The following is a 21,597-nucleotide window of genomic DNA, read 5'->3' as shown; positions in this document are numbered from 1 at the left end:
TCAAGAGTTGTCACAGGAGATCATTCAGGACACTGTCTAGTCCAAGTACTTGGAAAATATTGAACCAGCAATAAATCAATCTGATTGGTTGACTTAAGTTATTAGCCCTCTGCAGTAACTTTTAAAAACATGTTGTAAATATGTTATAGTAGCCGGGCAACAACCTAAATAAAAAAACGAATTACCTTTAGTTTATATATTTATTCAAATAAGTAACACTGTAAAGGTTAATGGTAAAATAATTGTTAGTGATCCTGTTTAACTGCTTTTGTCATCACCCAGCTACTTTAAATTATAAATATGTGTACCCAAAATTTTGTAAAATTTTTTTCCTCAGGTTAAGATGGCCTTTTTTACACCAACAGTACTATCACAAATAATTCGACAACTCATTTTACGATATTTCCCTTTAACTTCTGAGGTAAGGTGAAGTATTGTTTTTTGGTGTTATTTTTTAAACTCATTTATTCATTAATTTGTTCATTCATTCTTTTGTATGAATGATCAGTTGCTTGTTAAAACATTAGGAAATATATAGCATTAACCAAATGAATATTTTGATGCATACACCATCATTGACAGCTTTGACATTAAACATTTTTCTTGGAAATACGTCATGTCACCTTCAGAATCTTTCAAGCAATTTTGGAAAAACGTTGGGTGATGTAGTTTTATCTTTGATGCCATGAAAACATAAGGTGTATTCTGTAGAGTAGAAGGTACTTCTACAAAGCACAGTTTGAAAATAACATTTAGTTTTAGTACTGCTTTTCTCCTGTCGGAATTGGGTGGTCTTGTTGAGTGTACTATGAATTTTATTCACGGTACACGGTACAGTGCCCCTGTTCAGGGGCACTGGTAACATATTTCTTCCTTGGTCAGAAGTACTTTAAGGCACAGCATTCTTGGAAGGCAGCTTTTTGCTTAATATTTTACATGTTATTAACTGTAGGTTAGTTATTCACAAATTGTTTTTTAAAGCTGATGAATTTTATCATGATTAAATAAAGTCTACTCTAATCCAATCAGAATGCTTGGATTTACCTTTCTCTTTGGTGCGTACTCCATGAGAAATTCATGCTACTTCCCTATGTTTCACTGAGTATTTAATAGGTACCAGAACAAAACAGACCAGCACACTGTAATCCGAACAGAATACATGTAATTTCAACACAGCTCTCAGTTTCATACTGATGGATCCAAGAACCATTAATACCTACGATGGCCAGTCGTTTATTGTTAAAAAAAAAAATGAGGTTTAGATGTGGTGTCTGCATTAAGAATTTTATTTCATTGTTGCTGTAGGATTTAGAGAACTGGGACAGTGATCCTGAAAGTTTTGGTAAGTTTTTTCCCCTGCATTACTCACTTTTCAAGTTGTTTGTGAATCAAACTCCATTTTTAAAAGTTTCAAAAATCCAAAACTGGAAAAATGACCATCATTGTCCGTTGATTTCAAAATGTCACTCCTTCTCTCTTGATATTTAGTTGCAGAAAAGCTTATGGATTAGCTCCACAGAAAAACTCTTTGCAATTCATCTGACACTGTAGTTTTCTGGGGATATAAAATAACTGTGTATTCCTGTGTGAGTTATCTCTACCCATCATACCATACATGCATGTGGACTTAAACATGCAAGGCTTGGTGAAGTCCTGAGTTTGAGCTGATGTTTGCATTACATACATGTAGCTTTATATTGGGCTAGGTCTTATTCTCTGACCAGTCCTACTATTTACATGCTTTTGAATGTATCCATCAATTTAAGTCAAAGCATAGAACTAAATAAATGTTATTAAAGATGAGTGGCTAAGTATAGCAAAAGCCTGAAGAATGCCAATTGAACTTTTCCTTGACAGTAAATGAAGAAGCTGGTGAATCATGGCGATACAATCTGAGGGTAGGAACTCTGATTAATAATTCAATTATGAAACCTGCCAAGGCTAATCGCTGCTTTATATTAGAGGGTGTCTGTTTGATAATTGTGGGGTCCACTTAGTACAGGCTTCACTGTATTTTGTTTTCAGGCATGTACAGAAGTGTTATACTTGAGTCTTCTTGGCGAGTTCCGCAGCACTGTCACACCTGTTGTCATTGAAATGATTAAATTAGTACAAGGTAAAGAAGTGGTTTTGTTTATTTTAAGAACTGTATTGACTGAGTACATTTTTATCATTATACTGCATAACCTGAAAACTGTTTTGCCGTCTTTAGAATCAGGATCACTCAAACATATCTACTAAGCCATATCTGAGTTACCCTGAGTTACCTCTGTTTCAAAACGAGGCCTCGTGCAAAACCTTTCATTTGAAAATGAGTTTGATTTGCATGAAAATGAACCTGTAGGCAGAACACATTCTCATATGGATGGTTTCATATAAAGACTCGGTTTGACACAGAGGCAAAAGGCAACTCGGAAATGGCCTCTTTTACGATAACTGCAGAAATTCTTGCACACTCATTGGCTAATTTTCATCGTCAATATGTGGACAGACACATGGATTTATCATTTATGCAATGCGCCAATGAGCGAGAGCAGACAGTTTGACAATCTGTTGTCGTAAAAAACAAATTGACATCAGTTTTTCATATGTCTGTCCTGTTATTGACAATGAATTTTGTCATAACATTGTCAAAGTAGTCTGTGGATCCACAGCTACTTTGACAATGTTATGACGAAATTCATCATTGATAACAGGACAGACACACGAAAAACTGATGTCAATTTGTTAATTGTACACGTTGTCAGGTTGGTGCCCTTATGCATGTGGTAGTTTATTTGTCTATATTACAGGGTCTGAATTTGCTCAAATCGCCAAAAAATGTTATGAAAGTGGTAGCGGAGGTCCTTTTAGTAATTTTATGTTAATTTTGGTATGGGTGAAAATTGTGTTTAACTTAGTTAAGAGCTCCAATTCTCCTGTTCAAATCTGAGTAACTAATTACTAGTGGCATTTGAAAACTAGACTAACTGCATAGGTAAGACTTTGTCACACTGAGCCTTGAAGATTACACTGTGGTGCAGTGTTTACTCTGAAGACGGTAGAACAACTGAATCTGGAGTGCTGCGTGATATGTGAATAACTGTCATCTACATGTACATTGGCCAAAATGGAAAACCCCAGGAAGGTCATTTGAAGTTCTGTGGGGATGGAGGTTTCAAATTCATATGAAATTTCCTAATAGTGGGGGTAGGAATGCCTTTTTTGTGAGGGGAATGGATGGGGCACAATCACTGGACAAAATCATTTAGATTTCACAATTTGCTTAACTTTCTTGATTAGTAATGTGGTATTTATACAGTACGTTTCGTACCATTAGTTTTCGGTGGTCATCCTTATTGCAATAATAATTATTGTAAGTTGTAAAAGTTCTTGTTGTCATGTGATGGTAATTAATTTTATTCTTGTAAAATAGAGTGTTCACTTACAGTTCCTCTTAAGATGGTATAAAACTAAATATAATTATTGGCCCTTTTCTGCTGGACATTCATGTTTTTAAAATGAAATTGTGTGTTGTTTGTGATGAGGTGTTTGTGTTTTATTTCACAAGGATCCCCACCATCAGATGATATGAGCGTCTTGCTACAAAAGGATGCAGGTATTTAAACCAGATAAGAATGTAATTTTCACGTCCCGAAGTATTCAAAACCATGATGTATGTTTATATATTATATTGATACTAACAGTTTATTTCTTTTATATTGACCAATGCATTATGTTTTGTTTCATGTTCAACTGAAAAGGTTGCCTTGGGAAATTAAGTAATTTAATTAAAGATATTTTTTACTATAATTTTCTTTAGTTTATAATGCCTGTGGACTGGCATCATATGACCTTTTTGATGAGATTGATTTTGATCTCTGGTTTACCAACCAACTTCTTCATGAATTAAACAACTCTTCCTCAAGGTATGTGTCCATCACCTCTACAAGTTCTAAACATTTACTGGAGTTTAGTAATGTACAGTAAGACCCTTTACTTCAACTTTAAACTGTAAATAATCATTTTAATTTATGTACTTACTTTTTAACTAGTTTGTATTTTCTTTGGTGTACTAGTTTATTAATTAATTTAATATATTTATTTTATTTTAATAGTGGACCTCCTGTGAAAAAGCTTTTTAGTTAAGCAGAGTTTGTCACTCTAAAGAAAGAACCACCAGATCCACCTTACATTGTTTGTTTTTGTTTTGTTCTGTCACTAAATGAAATTTGAACTTTACTTCTTTTGGGGCTACATACAACCCTTTCCCTTGCCATGCCCATGTGTCTTGATATTAAATATTCCAAAGGAGCAAATTTGTTCCGAGTTTTAACATGTTAAGTTTGATAGTTATTGTAATTGTGTTACACTTTCAAGGTACAAGGTTCTGCATCGCCGCATCATTTGGATGACTGGACAGTGGATAAATGTTAAATTTGCTCCTCAAACCAGGCCTGTGTTGTATCAAGTCCTCCTTAAACTGATGAACGCTCTGGAAGATTTAGTGGTGAGCGATGATGTGAAGTAAGAAATTCAAGCTTGCATCCTGTGCAGTCCTTTTGTTATTCAGGCTTCAGTAAGGTCAGACCAGCCTCGTGCCTAACCTCTTTCCTAGGGTCTTTCTTCTTCCCCAGAAATCCTGGGAACGAGCAGACTTATACTCAGTCGCTATTTATGTGTTTTGGGGAGAGAAGATTGGATAGTAGGGTGGATTAAGGCGCATGGTTTTCTCCCGCCTCTTCCCATGACTCCACACATGCTCCACTCGATCCAGACCGTTTTCTCTCTGAAACAATCCAATCTGACCCATAAATAGAAGTCAGATTAGTGGTGTGGTAGACTATCACTATGGTAATCAATGTTCTTTAAGGTGACCAAGTAGTGTAAGACTACAGCATATCATTAAGGAGACGAAAGTGCTATTACCTACACTGTATCTTGGTAGTCATCTGTCATCTGCCATGGTCCAAGTCAAGCAAACAATACTTGACAAATGAATGCCAACAATAGGCTTTCTGGACCTCTCAGGACTACACTTTCTTGAGACATGACCACACTCAACAAAGATTTTTTTGCATCCAATGATATTCTGAAGCTATATCTCCTAGAAATTGATTAAAATTTAATATATAGATTTAGCCAAGCCTAAAAGCGGAGCTCCCGGGCTGGGTTGTTCAAATCTCAGTTAAGATAACCCAGGTTAAGCAAGAATTTTGATTTTAGTTTTGTAACTTCGCAGTGAGGTTTTTCGTATATTGTTCGGCCTTCCGTTTTGAGTTTGAATAATCTCAAAATACACAAACAAAACATTTGTATACAATAGGTATTTATACTTCTGTTAACTTTTAATCCTGGGTTAGCATTAACCGGCTTCCGAACAACCCGGTCCCGTTTACAACAACTTAACCTAACATGAGCCCGCGATCCAATAGAACCGGTCAACTTCAAAAAACATGTTACCTCGATGAGCTCAAAACTTGAGCCCGCGTTATGGTCACGTGATACTGGTCAGCGGATACATTGTTTTTACAGGTGTCAATTGACCATAACATGGATGTCCAATATCAAAGAAGGAGGCTATAATTAATCAAGGCTGCATGTCTTTGTCAACCTTTTAGCTGGGGTATGGCCGCCATCTTGCGCGACTCCGTCGTCGTCGTCGTCGTCCATTCGTACGCCCCACGAGCAATATTGCTAGCCATGATAACCGTGAGAAAATCAATTCATGGGTTTCCTTCTCTTTCCTATATGAGTGTGGGACTCCGCTTGGCGGCCCAAAGGGCCGCCGGAGCTCCGCTATAAAGTTATTTTTAATTTGTCAATAGCCCTGAAGTTGTCGCTACTCACGATGAATTCGATAGCGTTGATCCTAGCAGTATGCAGGACACCTATCACATATGAACTCAGTTAAATGACCTTGCTCTCCATGAGTTCTCGTAGCTCAGTGAATAAAGCGCCCGCCCGGTGTTCGGGAGGTCATGGGTTCGATTCCTGTCGGGAACTCAGAATTTTTCTTTGTCCCACGCTCGTGTCATGTTGATTAATTCGCCTTCACAGCCCTAAAGTTATGCTGATGCATGTTGACATCAGACTAGTTTACTTTAAAAGCGCAAATTGTAAATTTTGTCATGAACATATTTCGAAAGTAGCACGGGTGAAAAGAAAACCCACATGAAAATAACAAGAAGGTGACAAGGGTTTGAGAACATTTCACATAAATGAGTCTCGGGGTAAATTTTTAGCATGTCATTGTGACGTAATCATCTATAAGCCCTATTGCTAAAATAAATTAGGGGTGCATTCCTTTAAGTTGATCTGAGCAGGATCAGTGATGCAAGATCATTCAGATCATGGTGCATCAAATGGGTTCCTGTGATGTACCATGGATCACTGATCCTGATCCAGATCAGCCCAAACGAACGCAGCCTAGGCTTAGAACACAGAAGAGAACAAGTTTACATACGTACTTTACTTTACTTTCTTTACTTTCTATTTTCCATCACAACTTGGATCTCTTTTGTCTCCATAGGTTCGTCTGACTGCAGCAAATACACTCAAGATTGATATCCTTTTTCATTGTTCTTGTCCTATTTAGATTTTGTAAAGGGTGGGTGCTGTAGCCTTGTGGGTTTTCACACTGTACAAATAGAATTGATTTTTTTCTATCAAACATGAAGAGCGTTCGTTGAGGTATTAACCAGAGTTGCTGGTGATGGAATTATTTAGCTGGGCAAACAGAATACCCTGACGTTGATTTCTCTTGTAATTTTCCTTGACTGAACCCAACTATAGACGATGTTGATTTTGTTCTTGAAGATTTCCTTCAGGTAAGTGCATCTGATGTAATTATAACATGATGACGGGAGTTATGGTATGAAGAGTAATGTGACATTCATGCTTACTAAAAGACAGACATATTCCAATTCAAGGTGATCTGTCTCTGTGTTGATGACGTTGATGGTGTGTATGCTCTCACATATTGTACACGTAGCCTTTTTGTAACACATTACTTATACCCTGGGCTGTTTTGTGAGAGATGTACTGACGTTGTGGCTGGACTCCATATTGAGCAGTTCAGGTTTGGGCACTGGCTAGGTTTCATCTATTTTTGGACAAGGCACATGACTTTTAGGGTACTTTTCTCCATAAAGGAGTAGTAACTGGGCTCTCGAAAAGGGCTAGGGATAAGGGTATCCACTTCCAAAAGTGTCCCATTCAGGAGAGTACAGTCACCGGTACAGTCATTGTTTTATATATATATTTTAAAACACTTACATACGTAAATGTATTTCATGTTTTATTAATTATTAGATAAGTAATCGTAGTTAGGTGTCCCCAATTAGTGTACATTGTATACTAGCGACTTCGACACGTTAATAAAGTTCTTACCTTATCTTATGTTATCTTGTCCTGTCCTGTCCTGTCCTGTCCTGTCCTGTCCTGTCCTGTCCTGTCCTGTCCTGTCCTGTCCTGTCCTGTCCTGTCCTGTCCTGTCCTTCTCATATAACATAATTATGTAAAATTACAGTCTGTTGATCATTATTTGTCAAAATACACTTCAAAAGACTTCTGGAATGCGTATTTTCACATCAATTCTTTTTTGTCTGCACAATAGTCCTTGCTTCACAGACATTGTCTATGTTATTTATTGCATGTTAAGGGCACTTTTTATCTCATTATGGACTCTCGCTATTACGGACACTAACCAAAGTCACCGAGCGTGTCCGCTATAACGAGAGTTGACTGTAGGAATGCTTCTAGTGGCTTTACATGCCAGTCTGACCAGCCATCCAGTCTTGTAGTCAGACTTGGTTTCAGTTAGTGGGGACGGGATTACAACTTGTGAAGCAAAGGACGGAAGAGGTCATGTCTTTGGCACTGCTATGCTAAAACCCAACGCACAATAAGTTGTAAATTATGAGCACTTTTAGCATTGAAGATACGTCATTTAATTGAGTGCCTTTGGTGTTGCTGGGTATTTATTCGTTATTTACCCCTTGGGTTTTCAACATGTCTCAAAAATTATTCTTGCTCCTAAATGTTTAACACGTTAATTCGTAGTTTTTGGATGGCAGCTTTGGATCACTTTTTGACCTTCTCAAGTGCACGCAGGATTGTGATACCAAGGTAACTTGATCAACTTAAAGTGCCACTTTAATCTCACCATCACGTTTGTCTAAATCAAGAATTTATTTTTTTGATTCCTGAAGACATTTTAGACTGTTGCAACAATTCACATTTTTAAAGATGGAGAAGAAGGACAATTATATGAAGAAGAAAAAGCCATCACGATCAAAATGACATCAAATTTTTGAGAAAACCAAATACTTACAGTCCTCTTAGCACTAAAATAATGCCTCACACTTTTATTCGGAAAAGTGTTTGGAGTCCGCCTTTTTTTACAAGACCTGGGACTTCTTGCATTTCAGTGTATAGCACGGCGGACTTGTGCTTGCTAACAAGCTTTTTATATCAAGATTAAAGCGCAAAAATTGGTAATTGCCCACTAAGCGTACAGTAGTATAGATTTTGTGCGCTTGTTTCTTTTCGGACATTCCAGTCTCAGAGTAACAATATCCGATAGAACATTGTCAGTTTGTACCATGTTGTCAACAAAAATAGTTAACTGGCAGTATTTCATGGGTCCTGAGATCATATGACCTACCTGCCAGTAACATTGTGGCCTAATTGGTGAGGTAGCGAATTGTGAAGCCACGGAGGTTTTAGCAACTTCTGATTTTAGAAGTGTTTGTAAGTTTGAGAAGTTAGGAAAACGTTGCAAGAAAGATTATGTATCAATTTTTTTTTCTTCATTAAATACATTACATTAATTTAATTTCCTGACATTCAAGCTAAGATGGAACATTACAATTGCTGCTAAAACGATTTGATTTTAAAATTAATGTCATAATATGTTGATAACAAACTTATTTTTTTTATAGATGCATGTCCTGTATGTACTGTCATTACTTATTCAACGGATTGGAAACAAGGTAAGCATAACACCCTAAGAGTTACTAAAACCGCTATTTCAACCCCTAAAACGTACGACAAGCACCCCCGTCCTTTTCATAAGGGAGTCCCCCCCCCGCCCACCCACCCACCCACCCCCCCCCCCGGAGCATAACATTTCCTATACTTCATCGGGTTGTTATTCTGGTTGTGAACGTTTTCACCTGTGGAATGCCGAAACAATGTCTTACACAATAATTTGAACATAAATGCCAAGTCATGGAGATAATTATATATTGCTGGGCTAAGTTTTGTGTTCAGCCTGAAGAATTTGTTTCTCTCGTACATCTCGCTCATCTGTGTAGTTTTGTTTTCTCTCTTAAGGTTCAACCGTTTGCTGCGTCACTGTCGCTCTACCTCCCTGAACTGTGGCAGACATCAGGTGACCACAACATGCTTCGATGTGCAATAGTGTCCACCATGACCCACCTTGTAGAGGTTTGAAAATCAATTCTTACGGAAATAAAATAATGGTTATTACTGGTGTTAGAGTGGTTAAACGTTGCTTCAGCAACTGCTTTGCTACGAATTACCTTCTTAAATTTTTAATTATAACAACCTGTTCTCGTCTGGTCTTGTAGATCAGTCGGTAGAGCAAAGGTGAACTATTCTTGTGTTCGTCCTTTCAAATCACATTGACGTCAAAAGATTTTTTTATTTTCCTTGTGTAGTGCCTCGTTTCCTTTCTTAGAGCTTGCACTCATGACCTTGAAATCTATGAGGTATTTACAGCACCTTAAAATACTATGACTGTTCTGTTCAAACAAATAACACATATGTTTAAGTGTTGTAAAAAAATGTAGTTCTACTCATGAAAATCAATAATTGGCATTATAAAATTTTCCTTGCTTTACGTAGAAGACAGGAAACAATAATCACCAGCAACTTGATATACTTTTTTTGATACCGTACACTTTTTGATGTGCCACCAGTCACTAAGAAGTAACCCTTAAAAAATGTTTAGAGTTGAAACGATTAATTTTCTCATAAATAAACAAACGGCAAGTTTTCTGTTATTGTTGTTTCATGGTGACACATCATATTTTTTTTCATGTCGTTTTCTAGGGCCTGGGTGCGTTAAGCAGAAGCATGTACTCTTTTCTAGTACCCTTGATTCAGCTCAGCACGGATGTTTCGCAGGTATCACTCTTTGTTTGGGCTTACAGTTGTAATACTTTCCAAGTGACTGCAGTAAGATTTACGTGGGAAAATTAACACAAAGCCAGTCACTATGTCAATTTGTCAATAGTTATAACAATGAATATCTTAAATATCTAACTGTTGCCAAGTGTGGGAATCGTTGTAGTAGCCAACTCGTCATTGGTGCATCTGATTGAGCAGCGTCTGTTTGGGTTTTGCTTGACTGACCGAAGGAGCAGTATCAACGTCGTTGTTGCCTAGAACATGTTTGGATCCAGTGATCAGTTCAGCAAGATTGAAAACGTAACGCCAGTTTATTTTTGATAAGAATATTTTACGTATTGTCATTACAATAACCTGACCAAGTTGTGTTGTCTTTTGGTGTAGCCACCGCACGTGTACCTAATGGAGGATGGATTGGACCTCTGGTAAGATGTGGTGTGACCTGTGAAGACAGATCTTCTCTTATAGAGTTGCCCTGATAAAGCAATGCCAGAGAGACCTCCGAGATAAGAGCTAAAAATATCCGTAATATTACGTGCTTGTATTGGACTTACACGTTTCGACGAAATTAGTCTGAGAGGTTTCCACGTCAAAGAAAGATGTCATGTCAAAAGAGGTTGGGAAAAATAAAAGGATAAAGCGTTGCACCTGAAGGTTATAATGGATTGAATCCGCACCGTTTGTAGCAGCTATAGCCAGTTGGTACATTTTCTTACTTACAGTTTGAACCAACGAGAATGTACGTTCAATATGCTGCAAACACTAATGACGAGTTTACAGCTCGTTCACAAACTATTTGTTTGTTGTCAGGCACAATGTCTTGGTTAATGCATCTTGTATGACCCCTGAGTTGTTGCAGTTGTTTGTCAATATGCCATCGTTACTAGGTGAGTGGAAAGGGTTTGTGGTTCCGTCATCAGCTATCATTTTCGAACTGTGTATCACAGAGCGCGTAGCCTACCTGTGAGCAGGCTCATGTATGGGGGGGCACACACACTTTCTTGGCGCTTCCGCACCAGACTCCTCCCCGCCGGAACGCTTCGCTCGCGCGTGTGACTCAAAGGTGAGCCCACAGGCTACTGATCGCGCCCTATGAGACGCTCAGTTATGCGCAGAAAGGATAACTGATGCTGTGTTACAGATACCCTATTGTCATTGTATTTTACAGTTGGTATTTCAACCATAAATCCAGAACTCTGGAGTGAGACCCTGGGGAGGGGTATTGCTTTTTGTTCTTAGGCAAGATCCTCAACTTTTGCAATGCTTCCTTTTAAAATTTGTCGTAGCAGCTTGAGAAAGCCTAGAGCAATAACGTAACGCAGATCTGTCAATTAAAATTGAAAACGTTTGTAAAAGATCAGGAAGAAATTTGAGAGGATAAAAAGTATGTAAAGACTGCCAACTGTTAGTAGTAAAAGTCCAACGTTTTGACACCATTTAGTTTGGTTGACTTAACGTGAACAACTGCTCATTTGCTCTTATCTTTGACTTCTTCCCTTCACTGCCTCTCTCCTTGTCGTTCAGTTGCGCAAACCTTATAATTTACTTGACTTGCAGACTTAGGTTCTGAGAACCTCAGAACATGCTTTGCCATCATCGAATCTTATGTTCTGTTGGATCAGAGGGAATTTCTTCAGGTTTGATATTAAAGATATTTTTGTTTATGTATATTGTATCATCTTTCGATGATCCCTTTCATTTAGGTCTTTCTTTTTACGTATTTTCCATTTTATTTGTTGTAGAATTTTAGTGCGCCTGTAGTGGATGCTTGCTTAAGAATGCTTGGAAACATAAAAGAAGAGGGAGGCATTATACTCTCCAGGGTAAGGAATACTTTTGAAAAACTGTTAATTTTTGGCAGTTTAACCGGGCACTTGCCAATGGAGACTTTATACTTAGTGTTCAAGTGAAATTTCCCTGTAGTGCTAACTTCTATTTTACCATTTCTTTGTCCTTCCTTACTTTTTTCTTTTTTTTATCCTGACAGGTTGTTGAGACTATAGTCAAAGTCTCCCCTCTCACTGGTACTGAGCTCTTCTTGCCAGTCTTGCTGAAAATATTTCACATGATTCTTGAAGGAGAGGTAAAGTTCCTCAACACAGCAAGGCTGTTTGTTCACGAATTATTCGACTAAACAAAGTACAAGCGAACTAGTAAATGTATTATTTTTATAGAAGACATAAAGCAACGAGTATCGAAGGGCCTGTTAGAGTACTATGTTATTTGCAGTTTTCGTTTACCATTCATGCTCAAAAGGTTTAGATTAGAAAGTATCATATCTAGCGTTTTATTTATAGTTGTCAGTGTTGCAACCTAACGGAGCAAAGTTTAAAAACTTTTGTCCTTTGTTTGTTTGAAATTCCTTTAAAGTTGTAAAATGACAAATGAAGTAGATGAATGACATCTTTTCACATTTTTACTCTGAATGCAACGTTTTTAAAGGCTGATCCATTTAAAGTTTAAGTGCTTAAAGTGCTCGTTGGCCACGAAATTCTTGTAAGATTCGATTTGGTTATTTCACTACCGTTTTTCCCTTGCATTATAACTACTTAATGTTAATACAGATCTGCTTCGTTTAGGAACACACACCTCTGCTGGTCATCTACCTGTGCATAATCGGAGAGATCATTTTACACAATTATCCTGCCTTTGGCCACATTGTTGAGAATGTAGCACAGCAGCTTAGCAAACAGGTAAGAGAAAATCAAGATTGAAAGAGTCTTCTTCACATGTCCTTACAATCTCTTTCTTCCTGGCTTAGTCTTGAGCAGTTCTCTCTTGGTCACCCAGTATGACGCAAGCTCGCGCGTTTCGTCGTGTTAATTGCCAGGAGGTGTTCGAATAGGTAACCGTATAAATGGCACTATGATTGATAATTGAAAGAATTTTTAAATATCACGAGGAGTGTGAATCCTTACTTGCGCTTGCATTCATATGGTTACTCATTTATTATCTGGGCAAATTACGAACGCGCGTTCATAAATTTGAACTGCAGTGCAAATTAAAAATTAACGGAAAATTAGCCTGCTCTCAGCCAATCCCATTGAAGTAATTTCTCCGTCATATAGTAACTTAAGGTATTAAAACTATTTTCCTTAACTCCCTGCTGCTGGTTTCCTTGACGGTTCTATAAGCATACGCGAGAGGTACACGAGCGCTTTATTCTGTCTTACAGTGGAACATGTCTTCTACAATCTGTCTCAATATGGTTGTGTGTCTCACTCAAACCAACAAACTGCTGGACAAGTAAAGTAACCAGACATCAGCGATAGTAGACGTACGGGCTCAGACGAAAATATATAGGAGACGCTTTTTCATGTAGTGGTAGCTAATTTGACGTTTTAAAAATTTTTCGTAGGATTAGCTGGATTTTGTCGTAGGACACTAACCTTGAGTGCTTCTTATCTTTCAGGTCACTGAGGTTTTGAGTAAGCTACTCGACATTTGGTTAGAAAAAGTAAGTACTGAGAACAAGCTGATCAAATGTCGTTCCTCAGTGAAACGTTTAATGTTACGGAATATGCTGAGTGAGTTGACTTTTCTGTAATGCTGTTTTGATGATGACTATTGAACTCTATGTAGACTTTCAAAAAAGTCCTTAGCCTTGTTTATTCATTACTTCATCGCTCGCTCGGCTGCTTTGCGGCCTAAAACGTTCCCGGTTGCTTTGCTCGCTTAGCTTTTCTACCCTGAAGCTCATGAGGTCGACTTGTGGCAAGTCTAAATTCTGTATAGTAATTGAGCACACAAATGTTTCTACTTTAATATTTTCTTATTCCGGTAACAAACCCTCTCCCTCGAATTTTTGCTCCGCACTCCCGGTTATGAGCCAGAAATAGGCCCGGGATTTTATGAGAGTAAACGTTCAAGTGAAGAAAAAGATCAGCCGATTATGATTAATTGAATTAAGGGACCGTTCATTTTTTATGAGGGAAGGGGGGCTGGTGGGATTTGGGAAGCACCATTTAAAAATCGCATGACCCCCCCTCAGCTTACCAATTTTTTCACATGACCCCCCCTTTATAGCGGTCATTTTTTGGGATGACCCCCCCCCCAAAAAAAAACTTTTTTAATATTTCTCTATTATCCCCCTACTTCACGTTATTGTGCTCACTATGAAGACAATATTTACAATCCCTATACGACAGAGAGCTGTTGTTTAAAAAACAAATCAAAAGAAAGAGAAGTCAATTTCGGATCTCCTAGTTATGGCTCGCCCTGAGCGTGTGGCATTTGGCCTTTCATTGGCATCTTCCTCATCTGAATTGATGAATGCAAGAATGACGTCATTTGAGTCATCTTCTCCCCCAGAGTCAATGGCATCACTGTCATACTCATCATTGTCACTTTCATCCGTTTCACTGCTGTCAGCACTTGCCCTGTTGTCATTTTGTGTCAATGTCCTGGCATTAGTGTTGGTTGGCCAGCTTTGAGAGGCCTCTTCTGCTGCAAGCATGAATGTCTTACAATTGCCTTTACTTTCTCACTCTTGCTGCTTTTTAAATGCGCAAAATTCCAAAATGCGCAATAATGGCGAAAGCGACGAGTCGTTTAAGAAAAGGTTTACAGCTGAACGATCTAGGCAGTTTGACATCTTACAAGCAAAAGAAGCAATCTTTCTGAGTGCGGATGGCTGTTCAGAAAGGGCGGGTGAGTTTTCCGTGCCAGGGTACCAGTTGAAGCCCAGTGATGGAAGAAAACTGAACTTTTCCATCAAAGAGCTCAGAGCAATTGTGGAAAAGTTGAATGTCATATTGAAAGATGTAAAGGAACACGATTCCACACTCTTTCAGTCCAATGGGCTTGCTTTAAAGCAGGGCGAAGAATTTGCCCACAGTTTTAATGTAAAACAGATCAAATGTATAGAAGCTAAGTTGACGAAGGTCACGCAGGACATGGAAGCACTAGAAAATAAGAAGAGCAATTATAACAGCATATTCAAGGGCACACTCAAACAGCACATCAACAAAAGGAGAAGGAAAAAAGAAAACCGCAGAAAGTCAAATGAAAGAAAGAGGAAGCGGACTGAAAACAACGTCCAACGAGTTTATGGAATCTGTGTTGGAAACTCGCTAGGAAATGATCTTCCACAATGCCTTGTGTACCCTCCTAGAACGGCCGTCCCGGAAGAGTGTATTAAAGTTGAGGATGTTGCCACGTCGTTATTTAGAAGAGATGGGCCATACATTGCACAGCTCTTGGAAGGGAATTATTTCACCACAAACCTTGAGCAGGAAGTCAAAGATTATGTTTACACCTTCATGTACCCTGAAGAGTACACTCTGACGGAAAGCATTGCTGCTTCTTGCAGCATTGGTGAAACAGACTTCCATAGCAGCACAAGCGGCGACGAAGAACTCGATGACAGCGAAGATGAAGATGAGTGCCAGTGAAAGTTGCATTCGAAAATAACAGTGTTAAATACTTCTTTTCAGTAGCTACAAATGCTTTTTGTCGCCAAACGTTTTTTTAAAGCAGAAGGAAAGTTTGTAATAAATTTGTATCCTGCCTTCTATGTTTATTCTATAGCAATTTTTTTTATATTCAAACATTATGCCATTTTAAAGTTTTACTAAAATATTTCACGTGACCCCCCCCCCTTTTTCCCTTATTTTTTTGGGATAGCCCCCCCTCGAAAGCCATTTTTTTTCCCATGGCCCCCCCCCCAAATCCCACCAGCCCCCCCCTACCTTATAAAAAATGAACGGTCCCTAAAGTGGACCTAACCCCCAAAATTTTTTTTTCGCTAAAACGAATCCACTTGTTATTTGAAGCATTTGGGCGAAAAAAAAATTTGAATTTGGTTGAATCCTCGATTTGCTATGCCCTTTCAAAGTCGCGCCTGAAGTGTTACACGACCGCGTTTCAGGGAGTCTGGGGCGGCGGTTCCTGATGACGTCTACCCAGGAACCAAACACAATGGCGCCTCAGTCAGCTCTCTGTATTGGCTCGAGAAAATGGAAACAAAACTAATCGTTCCAATATATTTTGGGACTAAGACATCCAAGTTTTGTTTCAGAATCATTTGTTTTTCGTCACTGGAGTCAGAGTTAGGTTTCGATTCGGAAGACACCGAAATAAACTTCGATCGAGCACGTTCGGCAACTGTGAACTCATGCATACATACATACATACATACATACATACATACATACATACATACATACATACATACATACATACATACATACATACATACATACATACATACATACATACATACATACATACATACATACATACATACATACATACATACATACATACATACATACATACATACATACATACATACATACATACATACATACATACATACATACATACATACATACATACATACATACATACATACATACATACATACATACATACATACATACATACATACATACATACATACATACATACATACATACATACATACATACATACATACATACATACATACATACATACATACATACATACATACATACATACATACATACATACATACATACATACATACATACATACATACATACATACATACATACATACATACATACATACATACATACATACATACATACATACATACATACATACATACATACATACATACATACATACATACATACATACATACATACATACATACATACATACATACATACATACATACATACATACATACATACATACATACATACATACATACATACATACATACATACATACATACATACATACATACATACATACATACATACATACATACATACATACATACATACATACATACATACATACATACATACATACATACATACATACATACATACATACATACATACATACATACATACATACATACATACATACATACATACATACATACATACATACATACATACATACATACATACATACATACATACATACATACATACATACATACATACATACATACATACATACATACATACATACATACATACATACATACATACATACATACATACATACATACATACATACATACATACATACATACATTTTATTTGTTATCAAATTAAAATTACAATTGTAACATGCCCGCGGATAGCTGAGCTAATCTAGGCGGGTCATGTTTGGACGAGTTATTAATATACAACTAGGTACAACTAAATACAACTGAAGGTAACAAGAGAACTAAAGAGACTAGAATTGACAACGATGACTAAAGACAACTAATAAACTAACGATATTACAAATAATAATTAACAACAGTTACGACGAGAGACTACAGATACACTTAAGCGAAATTACTCACTGCTTAGAGCTTTGAGAACAATTTGCAATATTTCAAGCGACGACGGGGAAGACTTCTTTGCGGACGAGCTGCCTGTATATTAAGAATGGAAAGCTAGATACGAAGGAGCAGGTAAACGAAAAGCAGGGAAGAAAACTCAAGGACTGCTTTGGATGGTAATTTCGTCACCTAAACACAAGACTCCCACGCGTGTTTATAACCTGTTTACATTTGTCCGTAGCGAGAATGTATTTTGTCAAGGTATGGTGGTTCTATTAAATCCAGTTTGTGTTTTACTTTCTGGAATGCTTCATGTTTATAAGAGCGACGTAAGTGTTGCAGTCTTCGAGACTTGATGATCTTCAAAACACTGACTTCGATCGATTGAAAATCGTAGAATTGTCTGGACCTGTATTTTTGAAGCTACGGGAAGCAAGGCGGAAGGAAACATCTCATACAATTACCGATTTCATATTGCCACACGTTTTAAGTCGTAACTCCAAATAACCAGTGTAAATCTTTTTCAAAGTTTGCAGTGAAATTCGTCGGATAAGCGAAAAGGATGTGTTCCCTAAGCGGTCCGCGGGTAATGTTACACGGTCATATTTTCGACACTAATGTACAGAATGTTTGCCGCACTACTGATTTCCAAACCTTCGAAAAACTCTGTGAGTGTAACAATTTTGTTATCATGTAATTCTAAAGGATTAATCTTCGACTTTAATCTAAATCGAAAGAGAAATAAGTGCTGGTTGGCGGCGTACAGTTGCGACCTATTTACACATCAGTATATTTGGTCGTAACGTCCTCTTGATTGATCACACAACTTTGCCGGCTATGTTATAAATACTGCGGGACTGGAAGATATAGGTTGTCGGTAGTATTTCGACAAATTGCTGGTTGGCTTTGAGCGGAAAATTTTGAAAATAGCGTTTGAAAGTCTGCGGAACAAATTCCAGTGAGAGTTCTTCAATGGTTCTCACAGACTCAGTTCGCTTGTTTCGGTTCGCCAAAATCAACCATCGTTATGTCTTTATTGTACCATTGACCGATCATCGCCAGTAAATTGTACAGTATATCTTTTTTTAGATCTGGGATATTGCTGCAACAGCCGATAGCACTTCTGGAAGGCATTTCTGCGCACTTTTCGAATGTGTATTGCACCATCCTGAAGGAAGTGAGAGGACGTGAGTTATTCGATCTTCCTGGGTAGACGTCACAACAGCCGCTGGACCCATTCTCCTCAAACTCGGTCGTGAAACAAAATGGCGGTGTTTTGGGGCTATTTTCGCGATTTCGTCGGGGCACAGAAAATCGAGGATTTAACCGAATCCAAAAATTTTTTCGCAGAAGTATTTCAAATAACATGTAGATTCGTTCTAGCGAAAAAAAAATTTGGGGGTTAGGTACACTTTAATGCTTGCAAGATATCAGAGGCGGTGGGAGAATTGCTGACAGACTATGAAAGTAAAAAGACTTTTTTTTCAGTGGTTATATTCCTGTTACCCGTTGCAGATGGATTGCATGACGCGACTTGAACGAAGGAAACTCACTGTGCTGTCACTGGTCACGTTGTTACCATTAAATGTGAAGTATGATTATGTCTCAGTTTTACTGTGTTTTAGTCAGCTGTTATGATACAGTCATTATTGGTGGCTAAACATTGTTACAGTATCATTGTCAAATCAATCATTATAATAGTACAGAAGCATATCACCTATCTAGGTGATATGCTTCTGAATAGTATTATTCGAAACGCTATAAGAATGAAAGACCCGACTACCTCGAGGAAATTGTTTGCTTATAAATCCGAATCCCCCACGTAGAAGTCACTGTGGTACTCCACAGTGTTTTAGATTAAGAGTCTAAACCCACAGCCCCTCCTCTGGCCTAAAATGCCACTGTATCTATTTTAACAATGTTGAAGATTTAAAGAGATTATTCACGAAGCGTTTGTTCCTATTCCGCATTTTTCTGTGACATGTTTCAAAGTGGCTTAACCAAACAAGGTTAAAAATTAGTTGCTCATAGCGTGCACACCCAACACCTTAACAAGGTAAAACCTGTTTAATTAAAATATGTTTGCAAGGTGGTTTGAAATTTGTCTTCTCAAAATGACCTCAAAGCGTAATCAACAAATACACATTTCACAATGCTCTCTTGAAAGTTTCAGTGCGTGTTTCCCTCTTTAAAGTCAGTACAACCCAAGAGTGATATTCTTTTTTCCTCCATCTTGCAGCACCAAGTGTGTCGTTGACAAGTTTGCAATCATTGTGGACGCTGCTGTTGATGTCCTACACGAGATCCACAGAGTTGAGGATGGCGACACACATACCGAGTAAGAGATGATGTAGAGCAGCAAAACATTTCCTATTACGCCCATCTGTTTCTTCTTCCTTAATGACGGTTTCATTTTCGCTCTTTAGTTGCTTAGTGCTGTTTGGCGGCGATAACGATGATGAGGAGGAACACACTGAGGGACACAAAAGAAAACGAAAGGTAGAGTTCTGGAAATGAACAGTCAAAAAAGAAAGTAGTGTGAGTTGTTTCGGAGATCAAATGAAACAGTTAGCAGTTAATTATCAATTTGATGCTGCTAAAGAAAAAGAAACTGTCTTGACTAATCGATGAATGTTGACTTCTCAGAGTTAGCCCTGTGCAAATGACTTCAAGTCATACCACTGTACGGACGACAGACGTTACCAATGGACGATTCGTACCCAGATGATTCCTGCCTAACTCGGACGATTCGTACCCAGTCAATGGGCCATGTACGAGATACCTGGTTCCTCTTTTCAAAAGAAGTCCTCGTGCAAAACCTTTCATATGAAAATTAGTTTGATGTACATGAAAATGAACCTATAGTCGGGACACATTTTCACATGAACGGTTAATAAATGTGTGAAGACTCGTTTAGACACAGAAGCAACAGGCAACTAGGAAATGGTTCATTCAAACGTTTCGTACCTGCTCTACGGACCACCAAAATGGACTACTCTGGAATTTATACCGAAAGCTCCTTTAACATGTGAGGCCAGCTACTGCAGTTTGTGTTGATTAATATGTTTCTTTTTTTTCAGTTATGTTTGTCAGACCCAGTTCATTGTTACCCTCTGTGGATGTTCGTGCGGGACAAACTTCACGAGTGTCACTCTGTTTACGGACAGGAAACTTTCCAGTACCTCATGGGGTGTCTGGACTCAGCGGTAGCTACCCAACTTGGCAACTTTATAAATCACTAACATGTCACCTAATGGTCCACTCATTAACACACTGAAAGAGAAACTGAGGCGGTAGTACGAAAATGGACAAACTCGCCGTAATCAACTGTGAGTGCGAGTATTCGGAGCTTGTTGCTAAGCGACATGGAACGCGATGATGGCAAAAACCTCACGTAACAAGGCTCGGAGTCCTGGGATTGGTCTCTGGAGACTTCCTTGTCCGTCGCCTATTGAATAAATTGTTAAGACAAATGAAAACCGTTCAATGAGGGAAAAAATATATTTGACTCATCAGCATATGCACTTCAGTACCGCATGGAGCTACATGAGTGACAACTCTGAATATGCAGAAAACTGAGAGGGCATGGCACGATTGGCTGTTGGAAGAAATTGTAAAGCCGATGAATTTAACACTTCGTGGGCTTAAAAACTCAAAATTTTACAGGGAATGTATGGGCTCACCCAGAAATTTTACAGTTTTTGAAAGCCAGTATCTCTTGTACTATAACACCTTAAGAACTAAAAACATTTCTTCAATTAGCGATTCTTAACTGTTTGGAGTCGTCTTATCTAACATGGCGCTTTCTCTACGCAAAGTGGTATGGTAATGAGGCAAAATATGTACTGTGACGTCAGCAAAGAACCTGTAAAAGTACGTTTTTAGCTGTTGATATTCCCTAATAACAGACAAAGTCAGATAATGTTCTGAGACAGTCAAAGTTCGTCTTGTGTTTATCAATCACTCCGTAACGGGCATGCATGGAGGTATGTTTTCTGTTCAAAAAGGTCTGCAATTGAGCAAGGAAACGTTCACGTGCCACCTTACTTCCTCCTTCACACTTGTACAAATAAATGTTTAAGATGCTGATATTATCACAAACAAAGTTAGGTAATGTTTTTCGATCAATTCGATGGCCGTTTGTCATTCACACTAGTTACTCTTTACCATGCTTGGATTTGTAT

The 21,597-nt window shown here is 38.1% G+C and overlaps 1 protein-coding gene across 2 annotated transcripts in view; it reads left to right on the top strand.

The window, feature by feature from the left end:
* The window catches only part of LOC110058824 (importin-11-like), a 36,182-nt gene extending 14,664 nt beyond the window's left edge, over positions 1–21,518 (top strand). For both annotated transcript variants that reach the window (XM_089295393.1, XM_089295394.1), the window contains 24 exons: positions 338–421; positions 1,306–1,342; positions 1,858–1,898; positions 2,026–2,116; positions 3,551–3,598; positions 3,803–3,908; positions 4,360–4,489; positions 6,512–6,545; positions 6,769–6,809; positions 8,044–8,109; positions 8,925–8,975; positions 9,319–9,432; positions 10,060–10,134; positions 10,522–10,562; positions 10,948–11,024; positions 11,695–11,774; positions 11,880–11,960; positions 12,125–12,220; positions 12,717–12,830; positions 13,550–13,594; positions 18,929–19,005; positions 19,653–19,751; positions 19,840–19,912; positions 20,494–21,518. In XM_089295393.1, the coding sequence (XP_089151519.1) occupies positions 338–421; positions 1,306–1,342; positions 1,858–1,898; positions 2,026–2,116; positions 3,551–3,598; positions 3,803–3,908; positions 4,360–4,489; positions 6,512–6,545; positions 6,769–6,809; positions 8,044–8,109; positions 8,925–8,975; positions 9,319–9,432; positions 10,060–10,134; positions 10,522–10,562; positions 10,948–11,024; positions 11,695–11,774; positions 11,880–11,960; positions 12,125–12,220; positions 12,717–12,830; positions 13,550–13,594; positions 18,929–19,005; positions 19,653–19,751; positions 19,840–19,912; positions 20,494–20,655 (1,863 nt within the window). In that variant the 3' untranslated portion in view covers positions 20,656–21,518. The remainder of the gene's footprint in view (positions 1–337; positions 422–1,305; positions 1,343–1,857; positions 1,899–2,025; positions 2,117–3,550; positions 3,599–3,802; positions 3,909–4,359; positions 4,490–6,511; positions 6,546–6,768; positions 6,810–8,043; positions 8,110–8,924; positions 8,976–9,318; positions 9,433–10,059; positions 10,135–10,521; positions 10,563–10,947; positions 11,025–11,694; positions 11,775–11,879; positions 11,961–12,124; positions 12,221–12,716; positions 12,831–13,549; positions 13,595–18,928; positions 19,006–19,652; positions 19,752–19,839; positions 19,913–20,493) is intronic.
* The last annotated feature ends 79 nt before the right edge of the window (positions 21,519–21,597 follow it).

Source organism: Orbicella faveolata, unplaced genomic scaffold (assembly GCF_042242905.1).
Source record: "Orbicella faveolata isolate gen_17 unplaced genomic scaffold, um_ofav_v1 contig_26, whole genome shotgun sequence".
Lineage (NCBI taxonomy): Eukaryota > Metazoa > Cnidaria > Anthozoa > Scleractinia > Merulinidae > Orbicella > Orbicella faveolata.
This window is presented reverse-complemented; position numbering and strand designations above follow the sequence as displayed.